The sequence below is a fragment of the Puma concolor genome, chromosome D1, assembly GCF_028749965.1.
Source record: "Puma concolor isolate L17-30 chromosome D1, mPumCon1.1.hap2, whole genome shotgun sequence".
In the NCBI taxonomy this organism is placed as follows: domain Eukaryota; kingdom Metazoa; phylum Chordata; class Mammalia; order Carnivora; family Felidae; genus Puma; species Puma concolor.
The window spans coordinates 11,266,531-11,291,577 of NC_141676.1; the positions used below are offsets into that span (position 1 = coordinate 11,266,531).

Consider the following 25,047-nt stretch of genomic DNA (forward strand, 5'->3'; position numbering starts at 1 on the left):
GGCCACTACCTCCTCGGTCAGTGCCCGCTTATTGCAGGTTACATTTTAAAATGTATTTTTCTTTTTTTTTTTTAATTTTTTTTTTTAACGTTTTATTTATTTTTGAGACAGAGAGAGACAGAGCATGAACGGGGGAGGGGCAGAGAGAGAGGGAGACACAGAATCGGAAGCAGGCTCCAGGCTCTGAGCCATCAGCCCAGAGCCTGACGCGGGGCTCGAACTCACGGACCGCGAGATCGTGACCTGGCTGAAGTCGGACGCTTAACCGACTAAGCCACCCAGGCGCCCCTAAAATGTATTTTTCAATGATTTGTCAGTAATGTGGCCACCCAGGCAGTATAGCTCAGAAAATGTTATAATCAGGGTGCCTGGGAGGCTCTGTCAGTTAATCGTCTGACTCTCGATTTTGGCTCAGGTCATGATCTCTCCATTCATGGGATTGAGCCCCTCATCAGGCTCTGCGCTGACAGTGCGGAACCTGCTTGGGATTCTCTCTCCCTCTCTCTCTCTGCCCCCCCCACTCATGCTCTTGTCTCTCTCTCTCTCAGAAAATAAAGGAAGAAAGAAAGAAAGAAAGAAAAAGAGAAAGAAGGAAAGAAAGAAAAAAGAAAAGAAAGAAAAGAAAAGAAAAGAAAAGAAAAGAAAGGAAGGAAGGAAGGAAGGAAGGAAGGAAGGAAGGAAGGAAGGAAGGAAGGAAGGAAGAAAGAAAATAAAGGAAAGAGAACAGAAAAGAAAAAAGCAAAGGAAGAAAATGTTAGAATCAAACAGGCCAGGGTCAAGTTTCAGCTCCACCCCCCAGCAGTTTTATGACCTTGAACAATCAATCCGCTCACCCCCCACAAGCCCCCAGCCCTGGTTCTTGCATCTGTGAAACTGAGGATTATCGTATGTCCCACTTCCTAGAGTTAGAAGCCTAGATTTCAGACTAAGTTCCCCCTCCTCCCATGATTCTTTGGTTATCTGGCAAATGCACGAAAGAAAACTAATTGCATGTAGCTGCCACCATGAAACACCCAGAAAGTCACCTTAGAGGAAGACCAGTGCTTCCAAAGAAAAACAAAGACACAGAGTATTTTTGTGGGGATAAGATGAGATAATACACATCAAGCACTTAACACAAAGTACGTGCACACTAAGTACGCCGATAATGAGAATCCCAGGAAAGCCAGCAAATGCTGTCCGCTTACTATGTGCCAGGTGTGCCGCTGTGCCTTCACAAGCACGTCTCATTGAAGCCCCACAGCGGTCCCCAATGTTAACAACATGCCCCATGATGCTGTCAGCAGCCACCCAAGGAGATCAAGTAGGACAGCCAGTCAACCACTCTTTTGGGTGTTGCCTCGGGGAACGAACAATGATTACTATATTATACTACTCACCACTGTCTAACTGAAAGGAGGGAGTTATTTTCAAGGCATGAATGGCCTCTTCCTTCTGGACCTAAGTACCCGGCGGAATCCAATTCGATCACAGAAAGCAAAGAAAGTCCTACTTTAGAGAAGTGGCAGATTACCGAGGGGGAGGGGGGAAGGCTTTGTCCATTCCACTTAAGAATGAGTCTCTGCCTCCCCTAAGCTCCCATATACTTTGTACCTCTAGTTAGGCATTAATTAACTCCTGCATATTTATTTATGCACCACCCCGTTAAGATGACAAAGTAAAGGGATTGTAAGGGTCAAATGACTCCTCCTTTTCACAATTCATACACCTTGACTGTTCCCCAAAACTAATAGAATCCCGAACAGTCTCTGTGTTACAAGTTCCCAGCCACGTCCTTGTTAATTTGTTTGCGTCTTTGCTCTGGAAAACAAATACACACTCCGGCAAGAAAGAAGGGGCAGAGATGTCTCAGTCCAAGCAACAGAAGTCAAGTGCGTCAAGGGTTTTACGGAGACTAGTGACAAAGCAGTGGAACATCCCATTCACGAATGAAAAGAAATGAACAATCTCAGAGTTATACTGACCAGTGAAAACCAGTATTATCAGACAATAATCTCAAATCCATTAAGTGCATTTGGGCTTTGCATCACTGAAAACTTGGTCAGGAAAACAACAACCTATCTATCTCGTTATGTCAGCCAAAATAAGAGAACATGGGGAATTCTTTCCACGGGGACAGGAGAGCCAGGAAGCCAAGCAGAGGATGGTGAGGCACTCTGGAAATGACCAAGAGCGGGGTCACCAGGGCCCAAGGCCAGGGCCCCTCTGATCGGAGCCAGACCACAGTGGAGTTGCCCAGCAGAACAGGCCCCATGGAGACAGGGTCTACCCAGCAAAAGTTGAGCCCACGGAGAAGACATGTCTGGGGAGGAAAACTAGGGCCTCCTCCCTCCTCCTAGAGTCTTCCGCCAGCGTGTCCCCTACATCAAACACACCAAAGCCAGCTGGCAAGGGAACATGGGGAATGAGTTCCCTGCAGTCCTGAGCAGAGCACAGGAAGGGCGGGGGACGGGCCTGAGAGCAGACGAGCAGTGACTGGCAAGAGCTTTGTGCTGCCTAACGAAGGAACCCAGACTCACGGAACCAACCACCTACCCACCAAATACTCCACCTGAAGAAGGAATGAGAGAGTACTTAACCTGTTAGATTTGACTCGATGCCTGGCCTTCCATGTGTTCTTCACTTTGAGGGTCTTTGTTCTAACAAAAATCAAGCCTACGCAGAAGGGTCTCTGCTTTCACAGCTGCTCCCCTCCCAGTTCATCTAAGCAGGCACTGCCCTGCCCCCCGAGGCGCCACCACACCTTGATCGCACACTCTCACCTGTCCCAGCCCTGACTCAGTGCCCTCTAGGGCTGGGACCACGTCTCTTTCCTGGCCACGCATGGGGCGCCACTGACTGTAAGGTTGCTGAATGAGTAAATAAGTGAATACAAGTAACTTCAGGAGACAAGCATGCTTCATCTACAACGGCAAACCAGTCTCACAGATTTGTTTTTTTAAACACCTCCCCCCCACCCAAAAAAACCCTCAAAAACTTTATAATAGCATTTTCTGAAACATAACCGTTCATCCTTGCTAATAGAAGTTACAAGTCAGAAAGGGCTCTGTGAAAAAATAAATGCAGAGATGAGCCAGATAAGCGAGTTTCTTTATTGCAGGACTTCTCAGAGTCTTTAATAAGTAAATGTGCGTTTTAAATCCCCAAGGGTGGAAAAGAGTAAAAAGCATCTTTCAGTTATATTTGCTCACCGGAGCCTTCTGGCATCTCATATGCCATCGATGACAGTGCTTTGATGCACCTAATAGCCAGCCCCAGCCCCCACCCTTTCTGGTTAACAGAACTCTGATTTTGCTTGGGCAGCAATGTTGCCCGCCCCAGGCAATGAATCATGATCACTTCTACGCCAATCCTCGCAACGCTGTCCCTTTGCTAAGTGCTCACTTTCCTGGTGTCCCTCCCAGCTAGGAGTGGCCGTCATCATGTGATATGTTGTTGGTCAATGGGCCACAAGGGGAAGTCAGCTTAGAGCATTTGTGTGGTTTTCCTGCCTGATAAAAGGATTCGGGGACGTCTCTGGCTTCCCCCTTTCATACTTCGTGTGATACGGGTACATGGTGGTGTCATCAGGGGCTGTGGCTCTGGACCTTTCAAAGCCCGGCACAAATTCTTCAATGGCCCTCCCACTGAGAGGGGGTATCTATGTAACGCTCTCTTGAACCTGGCAGGCTTGTGTCTGTTTCGACATCAGAGCACACAAGTGACGTCCCACATGCCTTCCACAGCTGGAATCTCGTGTGGGGGCCTTGTGCCTCCACGTGACACCCCGATGATCCTGGGCTGGCCATGCTAAGAAGCCCGAGTCACAGAAACAAGTCAACATAGGCGCTCCAACTGAAGGTCTCCCCAGAGATTTTCCCTGAGTCACCAGACGTTTCAATAAAGAACTCTCTATAAGGTTCCAGCGTCCAGCTGTTCAAGTCTTCCCGGCTAAGTCCCCAGAAACTGCGGAGCAAAACTCACCCACCTCCACTGTGCCCTGTGCCCGAATTTCTAGCCCACAGAATCTGTCCTCACTACACAATGGGGGTCTTACAGCCCTCAAGGTTGGAGTGAATCATCATACAGTAGGTCATCAGAACAGACTCCACTCTCAATGCCAAGGGAAAAGCCAAGAGGCTCACAGAGCTGCTGACCTAGAGCCCCACCACCTCCGACCCACCACACCGCGCTGTTGACTTCTTCACACGTGAAATGATTACACACCTTTACCGCTTGTGCCACGGACACTCAAAAGCATCCCTGGATGATACACCCTGCCAGCTGCCAGGGCCCCAGCCAACTGGCTCGTCTTTCCATTTCTGGCCTTTCCTGCCCTCCATGAACTGCCACCAGAATGATTTTCCTACAACACACCCTGATCCCCGCATTTCCTTGCTTAGCACCTTCAAACCCCCCCCCCCCCCCCGTCTACCCTGCAGCATTTCATAAGCAGCATTTCATAACGATAGAAGCAAAAGAATCATCTGAACGGACTTCCTCAAAATCCAAAAGCCTAAGCCATTGCAGGCCCTCCGCGCTGGGCATGCAGACGTGTGAAAGGCTCCCCAGGTGATTCTGAGAAGCAGGTCTAGGTAGGAACCACTGAGGCCTTCCCTCACCTTACCTCTCCCCGCTCCTCCAGGCAGAATTTAACACTTCCCCTTCTGTGCTCCCAGAGGACCTTATTGACATTGCTACGATCATGACTTTCTACACATTTCTGTCATCCTCGCCAGATAAAGAGACACCAGAGGGCAAAGGACTCTGCCCCACAGAATGCTGTTCGCCCCAGCACTGAACACGCTGTGTGGAAGACAGTAAACACTTGTGTATTTTGCTGAATGCATGAATCAATATAAATAATAAGCCCCTGGGGCGCCTAGGTGGCTCAGTCAGTTAAGCATCCAACTTCAGCTCAGGTCACAATCTCACAGTCCATGAGTTCGAGCCCCACGTCGGGCTCTGGGCTGATGGCTCAGAGCCTGGAGCCTGCTTCCGATTCTGTGTCTCCCTCTCTCTCTGCCCCTCCCCCGTTCATGCTCTGTCTCTCTCTGTCTCAAAAATAAATAAACGTTAAAAAAAAAATTTTTTTTTTTTAAATAAACAATAAGCCCCTAATGTTTCTGCCTCGGAAAATTTGCCCTCTCTTCCAAACAGCACAAAGAAAATACAGGTGACCACAAACTAGACAACAACCTGAGGTTTATCATTTACTAGACACCCTGGCTTAATCCTCCAAGTCCTGAAAACCCAAGGGCCAATTCATTCCCATAACAGCCGAGAAGCTGGAAAAGCCATGTGGGTCTTAAACAGCGCAGTGCACATTTTGAAATCATCCTGATCCCGTGACTTCACCTGCCCCTTGCACACGCCTCTCTGACCGGCTTGTGATTCACATAATCAGTCCTCAACAAACAGCCACTGGGACCTGCTTGCTGGAACAAGTCCAAACAGCAGGTTTTGCCACAAGAGTGCCTTCCCAAGCAGTCTATTTAGTCGTGTTCGGCAGGATGCTCTCAGTGTGTTCCCCAGCTACACGAAGGGAGAGCCCCCCTCACTTCCCCAAACCCCCAGGCCCTGGCGTGTGCTCTATCCCACTTTCAAGGCTATTTCCAGACCCTATTCCCTAACACATCAGGAACAGAACAGTGATGACAGCTAACACTGACTGGAGACATACTGTGCCAGGTACATCCACGTACTTCCTCGATTTATCTTCATAATAAATACCCAGCAGGTAACACTGCTATTCCTGTCTTAGAGGGAGCTGGGGTTCAGAGTAGTGAAACAGCTCTTCCAAAGTTATACTGCTGGTAATGGCAGAGCTGACATCAGGACCAGAACTCGTGGGCGCCCAGAGCCTGGGTGGCCTCTTTCTGTGTCCACAGCCTCTTGCCTCTCTGCGACGTTATTACCCTCCTGGGGCTCCGTCCCATGGAAAGCAGGGCAGTAACATTTACCTAAGCCGACACTGAGCACTTTCTGAGTGTCGGCTCCTTTACTCCCCAACACATCTATGAGCTGAAGATGCTACTCCCCATATCACAGATAAGCTCACGGAGACTGAGGGGAGTCAAGGAATGTGCCCGAGATCACAGCTAGTGGCAGACGAGGAGCTCCATTCCAAAGATGATGCTCTTTCCACCCCACCGTGCAGTCCTCTTCTCCACCCCAAATATGACAGGGTTTGGGGTTTTTTCCCCTAAATGACAGAAAAGCATCTGACAAAGAAGCAAAGAAAAACAAAAAACAAAAAAACAAACAGCCCTTGAGGTCTTGTTAAGGCTCCAAAAATAACTATCCAGCCAGCACTTTTCTGTCTAAAAATGCTTTCCAGGGGCGCCTGGGTGGCGCAGTCGGTTAAGCGTCCGACTTCAGCCAGGTCACGATCTCGCGGTCCGGGAGTTCGAGCCCCGCGTCGGGCTCTGGGCTGACGGCTCGGAGCCTGGAGCCTGTTTCCGATTCTGTGTCTCCCTCTCTCTCTGCCCCTCCCCCGTTCATGCTCTGTCTCTCTCTGTCCCAAAAATAAATAAACGTTGAAAAAAAAAATAATATTTGTGGATCGATCCAGTTCTTCTACCACTAAAAGGTCAGATTGTAATTTTAAAACATGTGCTTTAAAATCAAAACACGGGGGGCGCCTGGGTGGCGCAGTCGGTTAAGCGTCCGACTTCAGCCAGGTCACGATCTCGCGGTCCGGGAGTTCGAGCCCCGCGTCAGGCTCTGGGCTGACGACTCAGAGCCTGGAGCCTGTTTCCGATTCTGTGTCTCCCTCTCTCTCTGCTCCTCCCCCGTTCATGCTCTGTCTCTCTTTGTCCCAAAAATAAATAAACGTTGAAAAAAAAAAAAAATGCTTTCCAGGGGCACCGATTCTGTGTCTCCCTCTCTCTCTGCTCCTCCCCCGTTCATGCTCTGTCTCTCTTTGTCCCAAAAATAAATAAACGTTGAAAAAAAAAAAATGCTTTCCAGGGGCACCTGGGTGGCTCAGTTAAGTGTCGACTCTTGATTTTGGCTCAGGTCATGATCTCACAGCTCATGCACGGGTGCAGAGAGCCTGCTTGGGATTCTCTCTCCCTCTGCCCTCCCCCATCACACATACTCATGCTCACTCACTCTCTCTCTCTCTCAAAATAAATTTAAAAAAATGCTTTCCAGATGTGTGATCCTCGTGTTATCTCCACAACAACCTTGAAAGGTTAGTACTAACATTCCCAGTTTGCTGAGCAAGAATTAGAGGCCCAGGTGGGGTAAATGACTTAACCAAAGTCAACCGCTATTAAATGCATGAGGATGGGGGCGCCTGGGTGGCTCAGTAGGTTGAGCGGCCGACTTCGGCTCAGGTCACGATCTCGCGGTCCGTGAGTTCGAGCCCCGCGTCGGGCTCTGTGCTGACAGCTCAGAGCCTGGAGCCCGTTTCGGATTCTGTGTCTCCCTCTCTCTCTGACCCTCCCCTGTTCATGCTCTGTCTCTCTCTGTCTCAAAAATAAATAAACGTTAAAAAAAAAATTTTTTTTTAAATAAAATAAAATAAAATAAATGCATGAGGATGAATTGAGAGCATGTCCTGGAGGCACATCACCTTCCCACTTGGCAGGGGATACTGCCCTTCAGAGACCCTCCTGCTGGGTTAGGAGAAGAGGCAGAAGACCATAATTGGCGAAGCTGCCTTATCTTAGGGAAGAAGTCCCTTAACGTATCTGGTCATCCAAGGCAAGATCGGAGGGCAAGCGACAGTGGCATCCAACAACTCCTGAAGTCCTCCCCACCACTGAGAAGACGTTCTCTTTCCATGATCCACACCTGGAACAAGCTCTGGCCTCACAAAACTCTGCGCTCTTCGGTCTCACCACGACTTCTTGGCCAAAAGGACAGACCCACCCATGAAGAGCGTGGGGAACCGTGGAGTGTTCACAGCCAAATTCCCACTCAGGCCCACACGTACGCCAGTCCGCTCCTACACCGGCTACCCACTCCACCAGAGGAGCTGCCATGAACCGCCAGGCCCCGCAAGCTAGAGCGTGACTTTCCACATCCACAATCTAGAGACGGGAGGTGCCCACATTCCTCCTGCAGAAACAATATGGCGCCTCTTGTCTTCTTTCCAAAAAAAATAAAAAACCTAAATAAAGAAACCACAGTATGATGGCAGAAACTTCCATGACTGAACTCTTCATGCTTTTGTTCTGGTCTGGAGAATCACTCACCAGGCACAGACACGTCAGATGCTATACTGAATGCTTTATAAACATTATTCCATTTAATCCTCGTAATAACCCTAGGGATTACATTATCACTCCCAATTTGCAGATAAGGAAACCAAGTATGTGAAGGAACATTGGCAAGATCACCAGCTGGTCAGAAGCAGAGCAGAGATTTGAATCCCACCGCTCACCATCTGCCATAGTCTCTCCCAAGAAGGACCTTCGAGATCAAAGATTATGTGAATCTGTAGACAGGAGCAACCCATCTTTGCCCCTGTTGAACATGAAAAAAATAAACTGGTGGTTTCTTAGTTTCCCAGTTTCCACTAGAATTAAGTCAAAGGGCCTGAATTTTGGGAAACAACAAATCTGATCAATCTGAATCACAAGCTTAAAGATGTATTTTTTTTTTTTTCACACATGGCTGTGACCCCATGGTTGACTCAGTATTGAAATTATGTAACTTAGGTAAGAAAGAAGATCATTAAAATGCTGTCATGCAGCATAAGACTTTAAAAGCATCTCATTAATTACATATCATTTACCTTCTGCTGACTTTCTCAAGAAGATTAAAAATCCAAACCCTCCCAATTACGTATTGAAGAGAAATCTCCCAGTAACTTCTGGGTCTGGCCGCCTCACCCCAGGAAAAGACCAGCTTTCCTCTGCTACACCTGAAAGACCCGAGTTTTATTCTTTACACAGGAAGCTGTGTTTCCTTATGTACATTCAGAAAAAAGCACAGGAAGGTCGCCTACCTCAGAAAAGAACTCATCCATGAAAGCCGTGTTGTCAATGGCAACCTCGACCTCGTCGGCATCATCATCCTGTGTCAGCTGCTTCTGTGAGAGACAAAAAGGAATGGGGTGAGGCTAAAAACACAAGAAACAGCTAACAGAACTTGAAGGCTCACCAGGAGCTACATCTATACTAGACATTATACAGACATAATCTCCTTTAAAACTCAGAACAGCCCTGCAATATATCGGACTCCATCACCCTGTATTTAAACCCGAGCTGCACTGTTTACTGACTTCTAGCAGGGGGTGGGGGAAGGAAGGGAGGGATGGGCAAGCTACTAACATCACTGTGCCAGGTTTCCCTATCTGTAAAATGCTGACATGCACTATGTACTTCGGGGGTGGTGAAAGAAATGAGACGAGGAAGTTAAAACATGTTTGCACGGTGCCTGGCATACTGCGACTACTCAATAAATGCCAGGTGTTATTGTTATTGTTGTTGCTGGAGGTGGGAGTGGGGGTCCGCAGTGGTACTGGTGACATTATTATAACTCATTCCTGTTGGAGAACCTAAAACAGAGAGGTTGAACAACTTGGCCAGAGTCACACAGCAAAAATGTAGAGACAGGCAGATTCTAGCCTGTCTTTTGGATTTGGGCCCCATGTTCCTAATCCCTTCTCCACAATGTTCAAATGTGTGATCCACCCTACCAGACATCTCTATCAGAATAGTTTCTAGCCTCGGGGCACCTGGATGGCTCAGGCTCAGGTCATGATCTCATGGTTCGTGGGTTCAAGCCCCGTGTCGGGGTCTGTGCTCAGACAGCTCAGAGCCTAGAGCCTGCTTCGGATTCTGTGTCTCCCTCTCTCTCTGCCCCTCCCCCACTTGCACTCTGTCTCTCCCTCTCAAAAATAAATAAACATTCAAACAAAACAAAGCAAAACAAAGAGAACAGTTTCTAGCTTCAATTCCTCCAAAGCACTTGCTTCCAATCCTCAGGGTAGAAACAAAGGTTTTCCTGTTTTCATTAACCACCTACTGCATAAAAAAACAAAAAAAAAAACAGTACTGTGTGTCATCCCCTGTCAGAGCTCATGTTTATAAGGAAAAGGAAGCTCTCCCTTCGGCCCCCAGCAACCCCTGGGGACCCCAGCTTTCTTGATCTCATTCCACTTCCTCTACAGAATCACAAAACGGCTATCTAAAGGAAGTGCTTCTATTCCCACCCAGCATCCAGGGCCTGAGACGTGTCTACACTCTCCCCATCACTGCGCCACATGCTGACCGTTTCTAAGCTCAGAGGGAGAACTGGTTCTTGCCAGTCAAGGTGGGGAGGGGAAAAGCCGCTACACCTGCTTCTTCACAACCTGCAGTAGACAACAGCCCTCTCAAACACTCATAACCCCACGGGCGATGAAAGCCCCAGGGCCCTCTCCTCTTTACCCACTACCAACCCCCCAACCTTCAACAGATGATGGCATTACTGGGAATTCCCAGTGAAATCTGGGACGCTCCAGGGTGGCTTGTCGGTTAAGCGTCCGACTTACGCTCAGGTCATGATCTCACGGTTCGTGAGTTCAAGCCCTGCGTCAGGAGTGCTGACAGCTCAGAGCCTGGAACCTGCTTCAGATTCTGTGTCTCCCTCTCTCTCTGCCCCTCTCCTGATTGCACTCTGTCTCTCTCTTTCAAAAACAAATAGGAAAGAAAGAAAGAAAGAAAGAAAGAAAGAAAGAAAGAAAGAAAGAAAGAAAGAAAGAAAGAAAGAAAGAAAGAAAAGAAAGAAATGAAAAGAGGAAAAGAAAAGAAATCTGGGACTCTCCAAACATCTGCGGAGTCTGTTTTGACTGGCTCCGCCATCATCTCATTCTCTGGCTTGTCTGGAACCTTCGGCAACCCAAGCTTAACAGTCACATTCAAAGGAGTTGAACTTGATGGCAGTGCCACAGCGCCCAAACTCATCTTCCTAAAAAGTCATTCTTTCTGTTCTCCTGGGATTAAAAGTCCCAATGCCCAACAGAGCACATAGGGACCATTAAGGTCTGGCCCTGCCCATGTTCCTCTCCTCATGATACACTCTCTAAACCAGGCACTTGGAACTCCCCACTTTTCCTGGACAGACCATCTTTCATGAAGGACTTCTTCCTGAAATGCATTTGCCCAGCGGGAAAAATTTTACTTAGCCTTTAAATTCAATCTTGGGGGCGCCTGGGTGGCTCAGTCAGTTGAGCCTCTGACTTGATTTCGGCTCAGGTCATGATCCCAGGGTTGTGGGATTAAGTTCTGTGTAGGGCTCTGCACTAGGATTCTCATTCTCTCATTCTCTCTCTCTCTCCCTCTCTCCCTTCCCACCTCTAAAAAATAAAAATAAAAATAATTAAATTCAATCTCAAACCATCTTCTCTGTCGGCCTTCCCTGACACTCCTCATGTAAAATTTAAAACCTTCCTAAGCAGGGCACCTGGGTTGCCCAGTTGTTTGGGCGTCACTTTGGCTCAGGTCATGATCTTGTGGTGGTGGGTTTGAGCCCCACGTCAGGCTCCGTGCTGACAGCTCAGAGCCTGGAGCCTATTTCAGATTCTGTCTCTCTCTCTCTCTCTCTTTCTGACCCTCCCCCACTCATGATCTGTCTCTCTCTCAAAAATAAACCTTAAAAAATTAAAAAAAAAAAAAAAAAAACTTCTAAGCTCCCGATGCATCTTGTGCAGACCTTCCATAGCATCCAACACAGCCTACTGTTAATTATCCCTTTATTTATCAGTCTTTCCCTACTGGCTATAAACCCTGGAGGGTCAGGGCTGCCTTATCTATTATAACAGATACTCTGAGCGTACGTGCCTGCCCAGAAAGCCTTCCGTGGTGTAGATAACCTTCCCAGAATCATGTGGGGAAGGTGAAGGGGGTCAATCGTGAGCCAACCTCCCTGAGGAATTTGAATTGCAAAGCAAACAGAGATCTCTGCCAGTTTCTCAAAGAGTACCTTCACTTCTACTCTTCCTAAGCCTTCCCAACAGGTTCCACAACTGTTCCCAGCACTCTCCCAACAAACTCAAACAGTATTATTCTAATGTTTTTAGAAAATTCATTTCACTGGAATTGGCTTTTCTCACTTGCACTTAAAATTACTTGTACGTGTCATTCATTCATTCATTCATTCATTCACTCATTCGTGCATTCCACATGTACACTGAGTACTTACCATGTGCTAGATATGTAAGAGAAATTTAATCAATTTTTAGCTGAATGAAAACCCAGCCCCCACAGGGACTGCAGCCTGGATTCAGCCAGCAGTTTCTAAAGTTGAGATAAAATGCTCCTATTATCACTATCGTCAATACTTGGGCCTCTTAGTAGCCTCCAGAGAGCTCCATCTCCCAGCAAGGATCTCGGTGACCCTCACTGGAAAACAGGAGCCCAGCCCTCCTCTGGGAAGGTGAGCTAACAAGTATTCGTCCCAACTCCTCTCTCCAGAGGTCTTCTAGAGACCCACACTGAAGGGAGATACCATGTGGGTACGTGTGTGTGGGTACACACCCGTGAGTGTCAACACGGGATGGAAGGAAGTAGGATGAGTCTACCATCTTAGGACGGACCAAGGGAAGTTTCTGGAAGCTGGGAACAACTGTGTCCTGGAGCATGGGAGGAAGGCACCTAGCTCTCTGTCATGACATAAATTTCTGAGACCCCTGGAATTTGTACAGGGATCCCCCGCATCCAAGACATCGCCTTTTGGCTTTGGGCAGGGCAGCCTCATCCACCTCCAGTGGAGAAAAAGTGTGAACTAGGAAAAGAGAAGTCTTTGGTAACCCACAACCTAGGTCTAAAACCTTTGGTTACCAATTACTGGCTGTGAGAATCTCAATCAAGTCTTTTATTGCTCCGAGTTTTTTATCTGTGAATGGTAATAACACCACTCACCTTATGACTTTTACGGGCACTGGAAGACATCACATACGGAAGGTTTCTAGCACAATACTGACCACATACCAGTGGCTCATAAATGTCAGTTTCCCTATCACCTTGCTGTAAAGATGTGACGGCTAAAAGAGTGACTTCTCTTCTTTTTTTTTTTTTTTTTAATTTTTTTATTTTTGGGACAGAGAGAGACAGAGCATGAACGGGGGAGGGGCAGAGAGAGAGGGAGACACAGAATCGGAAACAGGCTCCAGGCTCCGAGCCATCAGCCCAGAGCCTGACGCGGGGCTCGAACTCACGGACCGCGAGATCGTGACCTGGCTGAAGTCGGACACCCAACTGACTGCGCCACCCAGGCGCCCCGAGTGACTTCTCTTCTGAGGAAGTCCTCGCACTAAAGGCTACATCAGTAAGGTCAGCCACAGAGCATGATGATGATCTGGGTTCCGTAAACTGCTCCATCACATACTGGTCACCAAGCCTTACACAACTGGTTTAACATCTCTGAGCCTCAATTTCCTTACCCACAAAATAGATAGAATAGCGTCTACCAATGCTTTTGTGAGGACGGAATAATATTTTAAAGTTCCTTATGCAATGAATAGCACATAGTTACAACTCTATAAAAGGGGCCGTACATAAGATCTAGCCAACTTCTCTACAGCTTTAACCTGGATATAAGTACCTTTAAACAGGAAAGGGGGGAAAAAAGAAGAAAAACAAAAAAACAAAAACAAACAAAAAAGGTACAGGACTTTTAGAGTTAAATGCAACCTTACAGATTCTACCATCAAATTCTGTCACTGAGAGAGGGGCAAATCAAGGCCCACAGCCAAACAATGAGCTACTGATGGCCAGGAGTAGAACCCAGGTTTCTTGATTCCCATCTTCCCATGCAGAGCCTTTCCCACCGTGCTGTGCTGTTTCCAAAAATATAACATCACAACATCAATTACAACAGCACAAGCTTTAGTCCAGTGAGAGAGTCCAAGGAAGAAGCCACCATCATGGGTGATCCGGAGTCATGGGACATTGGAACTTCCAACCGGCTTCTCCAAAAGGGGGGTCTAACTGATCCCGGGGAAACTCCCTGTCCCTTCTGACACAGCCAGGCTCTCTCAGGCTGAGGCCGCAGGAGTCCCAAGGCCAAGGAAAGCATGCAGTGTCCTTTATCTTGGGCCCACATGACTGAGCACAGCTGAGAAAAGAACTTGGGCATCTTTATCAGAGAATCAAGGCGTGTGGTAATAGGAACGTTGCAGTAGCTACATCGGCCGCAGAAGGAACAGTGAGAACCACGAGTTCAGCCGCTCACTTCCTCTCCCCCACCCCCAGCCCCATGATGCCTCTCCCACCAGGAGATGGGACGTGGGCCAGCGGGCAGCACTGACACAGAGCCCTGTATCTAGCACCCATCCCTGCCTCTCAAATGTGCCCCACAGTCTCGTGAGGGCTGCCAGGACCATGACCTCCTCTCTGCAGAGTGGGAGTGTTCAGGGGCCCGGCACGCAGCATGAAGGGGCTTTTGCTGTGCTTCCTCTTACTCAGCATTCACTGCCTTTCTCTCAACTGCCTTCTCCATCATTCTCCGTCTATCTGATGTGGGTCCCTTCCGTTAGCTTCTTGAGTAAAAAGCATTTGCCACCCATAGAGTCCCTACCAGATGCTGGGTGGCCACAACACCCTAGAGGTTATCCAAGGGCTCCCAGCCACTGGTTGGCAGAGTCTGGGCTCGAACTTCGCTTGTCTGTCCTAAGCCCTTGTTACCCCCCTGCACCTTCCCAAAGCGGCCCATCCCAAGAGTGACCAGGAGCCAAGGAGAGCAGCAGCCCAGCCCTGCGGAAAGCTGGGCACTTGTCTGCACTAAGCCTGGGCTTTCTCGCCAAGTAAGGAGCTTAGCTTTCCAGTGCAGCTTTGTGGAACCCCAGGACACTTCAGATGAGCCTCAGAAACCAGCCAGGGAAGCCAGGGAGTGGGGAGGCAGGCAGGTGGGCCCTTCCCCACTCTTAAATCTGTGTAGCTTCCCTTCTGTCTGCTTTATACACTGGGGCTGAATGTAACACTTCATTTGAAGAAAGTCCTGTTGTCAACAGAGCAAAGAAAAGAAGAAAAAAGGAAGTAAGCAAGCAAGCAAACCAGCAAGCTTAGCTAACCAAGAAACCACTGCTGTAAACAAATGGATGCCTTCTCAAGAAGAGGGGAAGGGGGGCGCCTGGGTGGCTCAGTCGGTTGAGCGTCCCACTTCAGCTCAGGACATGATCTCGCGGCTGTCAGTTCGAGCCTCGCATCGGGCTCGCTGCTGTCAGCCTGTCAGCAAGGAACCCGCTTTGGATCCTCTGTCCCCCTCTCTCTGCGCCTCGCCCACTTACACTCTCTCAAAAATAAACAAACATTTAAAAAAAGAGAGAGAAAAAAAATCCCACTGCTCCTTTTCCAGGTACAAACTTTCATTTTCATTTTATTTATTTTATAAAAATAAGTCACGGGGATGAAAGGTATGGCATAGGGAATACAGTCACCAGGGTAATTCCGTCGTGTGGTGACACCGTGGTGAGCGCTGCATAACACAGGCTTGTCAAATCACCGTGTCCTACGCCTGAAACTGGTGTAACGTTGTGCGCCCACTATACTTCCGTTAGAGATTTTAAGACAAACAACCTGCTGCAGTCTAAGTTTAAATCACCGCAATTCCTCGAGGATCCTACAAATCAGAGCAGCAAGACAGAAGGACGGGACAAAGGAAGGAAAAGGGAGCCATCGCGGATGACGATGACGCCCATTTACTCCTCGGGGGTCCCCGGACAAGACGGAAGGCCCCGGAGCTCTCGGGAACATTCTGGGGTGAGGGAAAGGCACCAGCAAGCAGTCTGGGCTGCGAAGGGACATCTGGTCCTTAATGGCCGGCAGCGGGGGTATTAAAGGATTGTGGCTGGCGGAGGCGGGGCCCTCGTGGCACAAGCAGGTGAGCACGAGTCTGTGCCCCTCCTCCACATGGGAACAGCTCTCTGCTCGAGGCGCATGCGCCTCTTCATAAACCCAGACTTTACCCCAATGAATTCAAAGAGACAGCGCGGTGTGCCCTTCCTCCTCGCTGCTGCCCTCTCCCCCACCTGCCTCCCTCTGCAGCAAGGGTCTGCGGATTCCCAGAGACAACAAACACTACGGCTTACGAGGGTTCCAAGCACACACACACACACGCACACACACACGCCGGTGACACACTGCCCAACGTCTGGTTTTCCCAGTCCCTCTTCTTCAATTAAAAGAGCCACAGATTCTGAGTAAGCAGCTCTCAACAAGTACTCGGCGTTCTCTGCTCCCCACTTAAAGAGTGTGCCTACCCTTCTCTTGACCCCCCCCCCCCCCCGCCCCCCGTCTCCCTCCCACACTGTCCTCTCTCCCTGTGAAACAAGGGGACACTTCCCTTTTCACAAGCAGGCTCCACGCTCCGCACAGAGCTTGATCTCTCACGAGTCTGGGATCATGACCTGAACCAAAATCCAGAGTTGGACACTCAACTGACTGAGCCACCCAGGTGCCCCCATTCTGACTTCTTTTTAACTCAAGAGCTGGTTAGAAAGGCATTTTCAATTTCCAAAGGACGTTAAGGAGGGCTACCTCCTCTGGGAGGGCTATTATTGTATTGTTAATTTTATTATGCCATCGTCAGGAAACATAGCCTACTGGACTTAATATTCTGTGCAACTGGACACTTCTTTGTATCATTATACACAGTCAGTATTTTTTAATCTTCCACGTGTGTTTGAAGACACTTTGCATTCTGTTTGTTGCATAGAAAAATCATCAAACTTCATCCCCAGGTGCCATGTTAATTCCTACCTGTTTTTGCTTCTCAGGACCTGAGCTAGGTCTGAGAAGGAACAGCAAAAAGGGATGGAAGTTTATGGAAAGAAAAGGAGGAGGGAGGGGTGCCTGTGTGGCTCAGTCGGTTAAGTGTCTGACTTTTGATTTCGGCTCTGGTTGTGACCCCAGGATTGTGGGATTCTCTGTCCCCCTCTCTCTCTCCTTCCCCCTTCCCTCCTTCCCTCTCTCTCTCTTTCTCTCTCAAAATAAATAACTTTAAAAAAAAAAGAAAAAAGAAAAACAGGAGGGAAAAAAACATCCTCTGTGTAGATGTTGTCTACACAGGTGAGGAATCTGAGGTAGGGAGATTAACTCACCCAGAATCACATGGCTAATATGGAACAAAGACAGGATGGAACCACACCTGGTCCAACCCACCGAGTTCGCAGTGCATTCACTTAGAGAGATGGTAGGGTCTCGTAACCAACCGCCATACCCACACATTCTCCTTCCCACTACAAGGTCCAATCCATTCGCTCATTCATTCACCCAACAGTATTTACTGAACAACCAGCATTTATTTGCCACTAGAGATGCAGAGACCAAACTCAGCAGCCCCTGCTCTCCAGGACCTCACTGTCTCCGATGGGAGGCACACAGGTCATTACAACCCCACATGGTGAGTGAGGACAGCACTTAAGACAAGAAGACCGGGTGCCCAACCTCCCTGAATCCAAGGCAGAGCCTGGGGAGGATGGAAGCATATATAATAATGTGTGCAAAGGTGACTCCTTGGGGAAGTTTTGAAAGATGAGTGAAATTACCCAAAGGATACCTCCGGGAAGGCCACTGGAATAAGAAGACCACACCTTTTTCCTGCTTTCTCTCTCATCCCAGGAGCCAAAGACATTGAAAGAGTATCTTCTGCTTCCTCCTGGAGAGTTCATTGGGCTTCTGTTCTTTAGTGATAAGACTTCTTACTGGCCCACGATTTCTTTCTGGAACATTGTTCCTCCCCTACTCCAGCTTTCTGCGCTCTTTTCGGACTTCCTCTCCGTCTCAACCCCGCCACTCAATACCCCACAGCCTCCAGTTCTCAGGGACGAGGCATGGAGGGACTAATAACCTCTTCTTCTCTACTCGTCTCTACTTCCTTTCAGCCCCTGTGCCCAAGCCCCCTCCCATCACGATCCTTCTAGAAAACACTTCACTATGTATTAGGTAACATCTATTGAGCACTCCACAGGAGCTGAGGATTCTTCCGGGACATGCACTTTATATGTACCATCTAATCTCTACAATCTTCTGGGGACCCTCCCCATCTTACAGCTGAGAAAATTAAGACATAAAGATGTCAAGCAACCTGCTCAAGATGGGACAGACGGTGCGTGCCGGAGCTGGGAGAGCCCGGGCAGCCGGCTGCTGAGCCCTTGCTGTCTACCACCCCGGAGGGATGCCTCCAATGGCAGCCGCAAGCCAGCGCCTGCACCGGCCACTGGAAACACACTTCCAAAGCATGAAAACACACGAGCTGAACAAACGGACAAGGTCATGGAAACAAGGAACACCTGAGAAGCGGACACAGGCCAGGGCAGGCTAAGAAAGCAAGACACCTAACTGCAACGGGGTGTCCTGGATGGGACCCCAGATCAGGAAAAGGGCCGTTCATGGGAAAATGAGTGGAATCCAAATCAAGTCCGGAGTTCAGAGAATAGGAACGTGCCAACATCAGGATCGTTAAAGCATCCCTCGGTTGTGACAAACGTACCATCATAATGGAAGGTGTCAACAAGGGAGGAAACCAGGTGGGGGTGGACAGGAACTCCCTGTGCTGCCTTTGTGGCTTTCCTGTAAGTCTAAAATTCGTCCAAAATCAAAAGGATGTGTTCCACTGATCTCCTTTAGGTTGAACTGCATTTACAGCAGCCCTCCCGTCCGGCAGGGGGACGTTGCCGTGGAAACAGCCCAATGCCAGAAAGCAGGCTGGCCTTCAGCAGGTTGCTGAAGAGGCCGGGTATTAAAGCAGCTGCAGATAAGGTCCCTCAGGGACTACAGAATCTCCAAGTAAGCTCATCTGCAGAACGTCCCCATTTGCTCACTGGACAGTGTGGTTTGCGGCCTTCCCCACCGTGAGCCGGGCCGTGGAAGTGCAGGGGGAACGAGGCCTGCGTGATCTGTGCTCCCTCACACAGCAGACAAGGATGGGGCAGGCGGCTTCTGAAACCCTGGGCTGCTGCTGTCACACATCAACCAAGATAAACAGTTTGTGGAGTGGTAAATGCTGTCAGCTCAAGGTCTGGGGGCTTCCCTGTGGTGGTGACACTGGAACTGAGTGTTGAGAGACTCCTAAGATTTGGGTGCACCTGGGTGTTCCAGTCAGTTAAGCGTCCAGCTCTTGGTTTCAGCTCAGGTCATGATCTCGTGGTTTGTGACTGCAAGCCCCGTGTCGGGCTCTGTGCTGACAGCATGGAGCCTGCTTGGGATTTTCTTTCTCTCTCTCTCTCTCTCTCTCTCTCTCTCTCTGCCCCTCCCCTGCTCACTCATTCTTTCTTTCTCTCAAAAATAAATACATAAACTTTTTAAAAAAATTTTAAAAAGAAAGATGTTATTAGATTTTGCCAGAGGAAAAATGGGGTAGCTAGATTTTCACCATGGCACCCACATCTTCTCCTTCATTGCCTTTCTGAACGGGGCAATCCTCCATGACGTAGTGGGCTAAGGGTTTAGGAATAGCTAGGAGCCTTGGAATTCAGCCACCCTTGTCCTTGAAGATGGAACCAGTGACCTCTGGCATCATTAGCAAATTCACAGGCTCTCGGAGTAAATGCTGCCCAGCTCCACCCCACAGGGAATAGAGAGGGAAGAGTAAGTCCCAACGATGGGCAAGGGATGTGGGAGGGCCAAGCTGTCGATTAGTCAATAATCAGTCGGATAAACATTTACTAGATAACTGCCCTGCAGAGTTCAGGGCACTGGGGCCCCAGAGGAATACCCTTTCTGTCACTGCATCAGGCTGTGTGCATTGTAGATGGGCAGACGATCAAATAAAGTGCAGGGAGATATATAGAAAAAAAAAAAAAAAAAAGGCAAGACAGACATGTTCAATCTTGATCCCAACTTTTCCCAGCTGGGGATCTCCATCAACTCTGAGCCTCGATTTCCTTACCTGTGAAATGGGAATAATGTAAAACAGCACCTTGCCTTGCGTGGTTGAAGGGATTAGAGACAACGAATGCAAGGCACCTAACACAGGTCCCATCAAATAGTATGTAGCTGCTCAATAAATGATCAATTTTACTGCAGTTGATGACACAATGACAACAAGGAATAGAACCATCACTCCTTTTTTTTTTTAAGATTTTATTTTTAAGTAATCTCTACACCCAATGTGAGGCTTGAACTCACAACCCCAAGATAAAAAGTCACAAGCTCTACAGACTGAGCCAGCCACGTGTCCCCAGAATCATCGATCTTAAGGACAATAGAACTTAAGGAGACAAAGAGTCCAACTCTTGAAAAAACAAAGGAAGGTGGTTTCAAGCCTACTCCATGGTGACAAAAACCCCATGAACCTAACAGCAGAAAGGTATTTGCTGCAAAGCGATATACAGCCCTTTATGCACAGCTGGAATGAGGGAGAATACTCTAGGCTGCAGTCAGGGAGGTAAGTGGAAAGAATGCGTTTTGGAAGATGGGTAGGAATTTTGACAGTAGGAGAAGGGAGAGAGAGCACCCTGGCTTCTGCCAGGCCCCGGTCTCCCCCCTCACTCACAGGAACAAAAATAAAACTAATCCCCTTCCCTCGTCCAAGCGTTTTCTCTTCTGGCCTCAGCCTGATGAGTCCATAATCCCTGCTCAATCCCCTGTTAACTCATCTCGGCCTGGCCTCCCAGTCTGCTCCAGCTAAATTGCTCTCCCGGGGGTGAATCCTCCCAGGAAGAAATCACAGACCAGTGAGAAATCTTATCACTAAAGTACAGAATCTCAATGAAAAGGGTCTTAAGTTGAATCTCAGTGAAGAGATTCTCAAGTCAGGATGTTAAGATTTGGTTAGGATCCAAAGTACCTGGCACATAGCAGGGGCCAATATCTATGCAGTAAACGAATTGAGCTTTAAGGGGAAGTACAGCCCCATGATTCTGAGGGGTTATACTCTGATCCCACAGAGATCCAGACTGTCAAAAGCAGCAGGAAGCCAAGGAGCCCTTCAGGATGCAGCAAGAGACAAGACAGAACAGAATGAATAAAAAGTTACTCTGGCCTTTTAGAGTTCCAGGTGGTTGATTTCATTCATGCATCCCTATTAGCACTTGCCTTGGAGGGGCCGGTGTACCCCAAGTTCTTTCTAGTCCTCCGTACACCAACTCCAGGGGGTCCAAAGTTCTTGCCCTCTTGTCCCTACCCGACATCACTGGCTTCTCTGCTATCATTATCTACCTTTAATTTGCGAGTTGTTTCATACATGACCATTTACTCTTTAAGACCAGAACCGGGGCGCCTGGGTGGCGCAGTCGGTTAAGCGTCCGACTTCAGCCAGGTCACGATCTCACGGTCCGTGAGTTCGAGCCCCGCGTCAGGCTCTGGGCTGATGGCTCGGAGACTGGAGCCTGTTTCCGATTCTGTGTCTCCCTCTCTCTCTGCCCCTCCCCCGTTCATGCTCTGTCTCTCTCTGTCCCAAAAATAAATAAACATTGAAAAAAAAAAATTAAAAAAAAAAAAAGACCAGAACCTTGTGTAGTAATTCTGCATAACATGCTATCCAGCAGGAAGAGGTCAGAAAGGAGGATCAGCACACCCAGCACAGGAAAGTCCCAAAGCACTTATCATGGTGAAATAGTGGAGCACTCGCCAATGAGACAGTGGCTGAGAAAATCCAGGATCCCTGCCTCTCAGGAGACTCTATGTGCCTTGAAGAGATCGGACTTGATCTTAACGAGACCTGAGCTCAAGCATCACTTCTGGGAAACACCCTGCACCCCCTAGTGTCTTGTCCCCAGAGGCCACTTGACAGGGTCTTCCCACAGTAGCTTCTAACACAAGGATGGTATCATCATTTTCCGTTTCTTGTGCGTCTCCCTATCTGACTGTGAACTTCTAAGGTCCAGGAATAGGTGGTAATCACCATTATAACCCGGCACCTAAGGCGGGGCTTGGGCCACAGTAGGTGCTCAGTCAATGTTTGCTGAATGAAAAGAGAGCCGGGCAAGAGGTCCCTGGATGGGAATTGTGTGGACTCCGTAGATCCAAAGTTCAGCTAGTAAGAAATCAGCCTGTGAGACGGGCTGGGGGTAGACCCTGTGCATTCCTGGTATGCCTGTCCTACTCCCTGAAGAAGCAGGCTGCTGAGGAGGCCTACCAGGAGGAGCAACGCAAGAGATGAGTCAGGTCTTGTGACCATGGCCTCGGGAAGGTGTGCCCCTTCAGTGTGGATGCTGCTCCCGGCAGGTCAAGTTGGGGGAAGGCACATGCACAATGGTGGGTGATTATCTTGGATTATTTCATTCAACCTCCACAATGGCTCTATGGGGAAGGTACGATGACCCACTTTACAGGTGCAACTCTGAGACCTTGGTCCTGGAAACCCAAGAGCCTCATGGTGCCTAACACAGGTTCACACACAACAAAGCATTTTAGAGAACCATGTATCAGCAAGGTGGATGAGGGCCTGAAACCAGTTTGCCTCTCCACCCTCAGAGAGCTGCTCAAACTCCCCACAAGCTTCCTGCCTCGCCCCAGGCCTAAGAGTTCCCAACCTCTCTGGCCACCCCAGTCCGTCCCTGGGCAGCTCTGACTACTGAGAATGCTTTCACGCAGAGAATCCTTATTTTGACCCGTCAACTTCACATCTACTTCTGATACCCACACAGAGGAAGGCTAATCTCCTGCACATGACCACCCTCCCCCAGTTATCACCTCGCCTCCCCCAAAGGTTTAGAAAGATGCCACAGAGGAGATTACACAGGCTGTTCAGTGTGAAACTGGTTTCATGCGGGGTAACCAACGTTTTTTATTGATGAAAGTAAGCAGAGGGATGGTTATCTTGTTGCAGTGAAGGCATCTCTCACCCAGAGGTGGGGGGTGGACTAGAAACCAAAACCCATACAAACGTGAACAATGGTCCAGGGCAAGACATCAGTATTGCCAAGAGGGGGTTCTGAGATGAACCAAACTTCTTGTTTTACAAAAGGGGAACAGAGAAGCAGAGGGGGTACAAAGGAACACAGCTATTAAGTAGCAAGGCAACAATCAGAACCTTTGAACCTGCAGCCTGGTCCTCTTTGCTGGGCACCACCAGCCATGCCCCTGCTCCAAAACCTGTGATTTCAGAACATCACCCCACAAGTGCCCAGTCCCCAGTGTGACTTTTCCCTTCCCCAGAGGTAAAGCCCCGCCCGGACGCTCGGGGAAGCCAGGGGACTTGCTTGGCTTTCCTGGCAAACTGAACTGATGCTCAGAACTCAAGAGTTCTTTGCTATTTGTTGACCGTGGGCTTGACAGGGGCGGTGGGCTATCTTCCTCTGGAAATGGGTTTCCTAACGCACGGAAGGGAGTCGCCTGGGCCTGCCGTTCAGTTCCGCACTGTTTTATGATTGCTGGGAAGATCTTCAAAACCACACTCCTCTTTCCTTTCCAGCGAGCCTCAGGGAAGGAGTATGGTGGAGAGCGTCAGGAGCCTGGGTTCCTCTCCGGGCTGTGCCCTGACCAGCCCTGGGAACCGCGACACCCCTCCTACCCAAGCTGAGCTCTACTTGCCTCTTGTATAAAAAACAGGGGCAATAAAATCTGTCCTGTCAGTAAAGGCGATGTTATGAAGCTTCAATGACAAAGAGCGGGCAGGAGGCAGGGAGGCTCCCTCCCCGGCTCCCTCCCCCCCCCCCATCTGTAGCTGCCCTTTTTCTTCTCTCACTTCCCCATCACCCTCACCTCCTCTGCAGCATTATGACCCAGAGCAGGTGAAAGGAGCGAAAGGTCTTACCCAGGATAAGGGAAGAGAAAGAAAAGCCACTGTAACAGTATCTCAGCAGTGCCTTGAACAAGGCCTGTATTTTTGCCCGAGGAGCTTTTACAGCTATCAGCATATTTACCACCTATTCATCCCACACGTACCCTGCATCACGCAAAGGGCTCTGTGTGCTCTTGCTTTTAGTCCTTACAACCACACACTTCACAGACCTGAAAACTTAGGCTCAGAGGTGGAGGGACAGCCAGTAATCGGTGTAGCCAGGAGGCAACCCCAGTTCTATCCATTCCCAAGCTTCCCAAACTTTCATGTGTTCTTGCATCCCCTGGGGAGATTCGAGAGCAATCAGACTGATTTTGTGGGTGCAGTCAGGGGCTGAAGCCTCGCACTTCTCACAAGCTCCCAAGAAGAGGGACTGCTTTGTCTCTATCAAAGGCTACATTTAAAATTCCATATAGACAGAGCCTGTGTCCCCCAATTCCCAGGGCTGAGCACCGGGCCTGCCCCATAGAATGTACTCGGTAATTATTTGTTACGTGAGTCAATGACTCAAAAACCCAAGCTTTAACCATCCTCTATATCAAGTCCCATTATGTCATTTGATCTCATAGCAAATCTCTAAGGGATGATCATCCCCGTTTGACAGACAAGGAAACACAGGCTCAAAAGACTAAGTAGCTCCGGGTTTTACGGCTTTTGTGCAGTAGGACTGGAGGCGGTCTACCTTCATTCAGATCCTTTGCCCTGACCACAGCTGTCCGGAGGATAAGGGAGAAATTAATAATTATAGACCTCAGGGTGGCGAGGTGCTGGGCCCATCCTGGCACGTGACCAGCTCACAGCTCAGGAGGTCACCCAGGGGCTCTGAGCAGGTCCTGGGGGAGGGGCAGCCGTACTCGGCGCCCCCTCCCCGCCCCCCAAGGGAGACAAGGAGGGTAGGAGGAGGCTGATCCTGGGCATACTGCCAGGTAGCAGGCTGGTAGAGGTGACCCCTGACCTCACAGAGAACTAACTCCTCTGGACTCAAAGAACCCCCACCCGCAGACCCCAGCTCTGAACTGAAACTGTCCAGCTTGTGGGGAGGGGAGGGAGGCATCCAAGGAAATCACAACCCAGGGATGAATCACTGGCACCTGACCCTGAAGCGGAGGGGCGGGGGTGGGGAAGGGGCGCGGATGCGGCGGGAGCTCCGGGGGCGCAGGCCTGGCGCGGGGTCCCCCCTCTAGCCCGGATTTGGGGAACATAGGGAAGGCCCTCTCCCGCGCAGCTGCTGCCCCCGGCCCAACAGTTCCCGGGTGCGGCGGGACTCACGGCCTTCAGCTGCTCCAGTCGGTCCTTCATCCTGCTGCCCAGGCGCCCGGAGGCAGGTGAGCGCGTCCCAGGTGAGCGCGTCCCAGGTGAGCGGCCGGAAGTGGCGGGCGGGCGGCCGGCCGGGTCGGGGCGAAG

The 25,047-nt window shown here is 49.4% G+C and overlaps 1 protein-coding gene across 4 annotated transcripts in view; it reads right to left on the reverse strand.

Annotated features, from left to right (window-relative positions):
• STX3 (syntaxin 3) overlaps positions 1-25,045 on the reverse strand; it is a 45,593-nt gene extending 20,548 nt beyond the window's left edge. For all 4 annotated transcript variants that reach the window (XM_086677320.1, XM_086677317.1, XM_086677318.1 and 1 more), the window contains exons 1-2: positions 24,913-25,045; positions 8,942-9,025 (exon numbers count right to left, since the gene is read on the reverse strand). In XM_086677320.1, coding sequence (XP_086533446.1) covers positions 8,942-9,025; positions 24,913-24,942 — 114 coding nt within the window. In that variant the 5' untranslated portion in view covers positions 24,943-25,045. The remainder of the gene's footprint in view (positions 1-8,941; positions 9,026-24,912) is intronic.
• Positions 25,046-25,047: the final 2 nt, after the last annotated feature.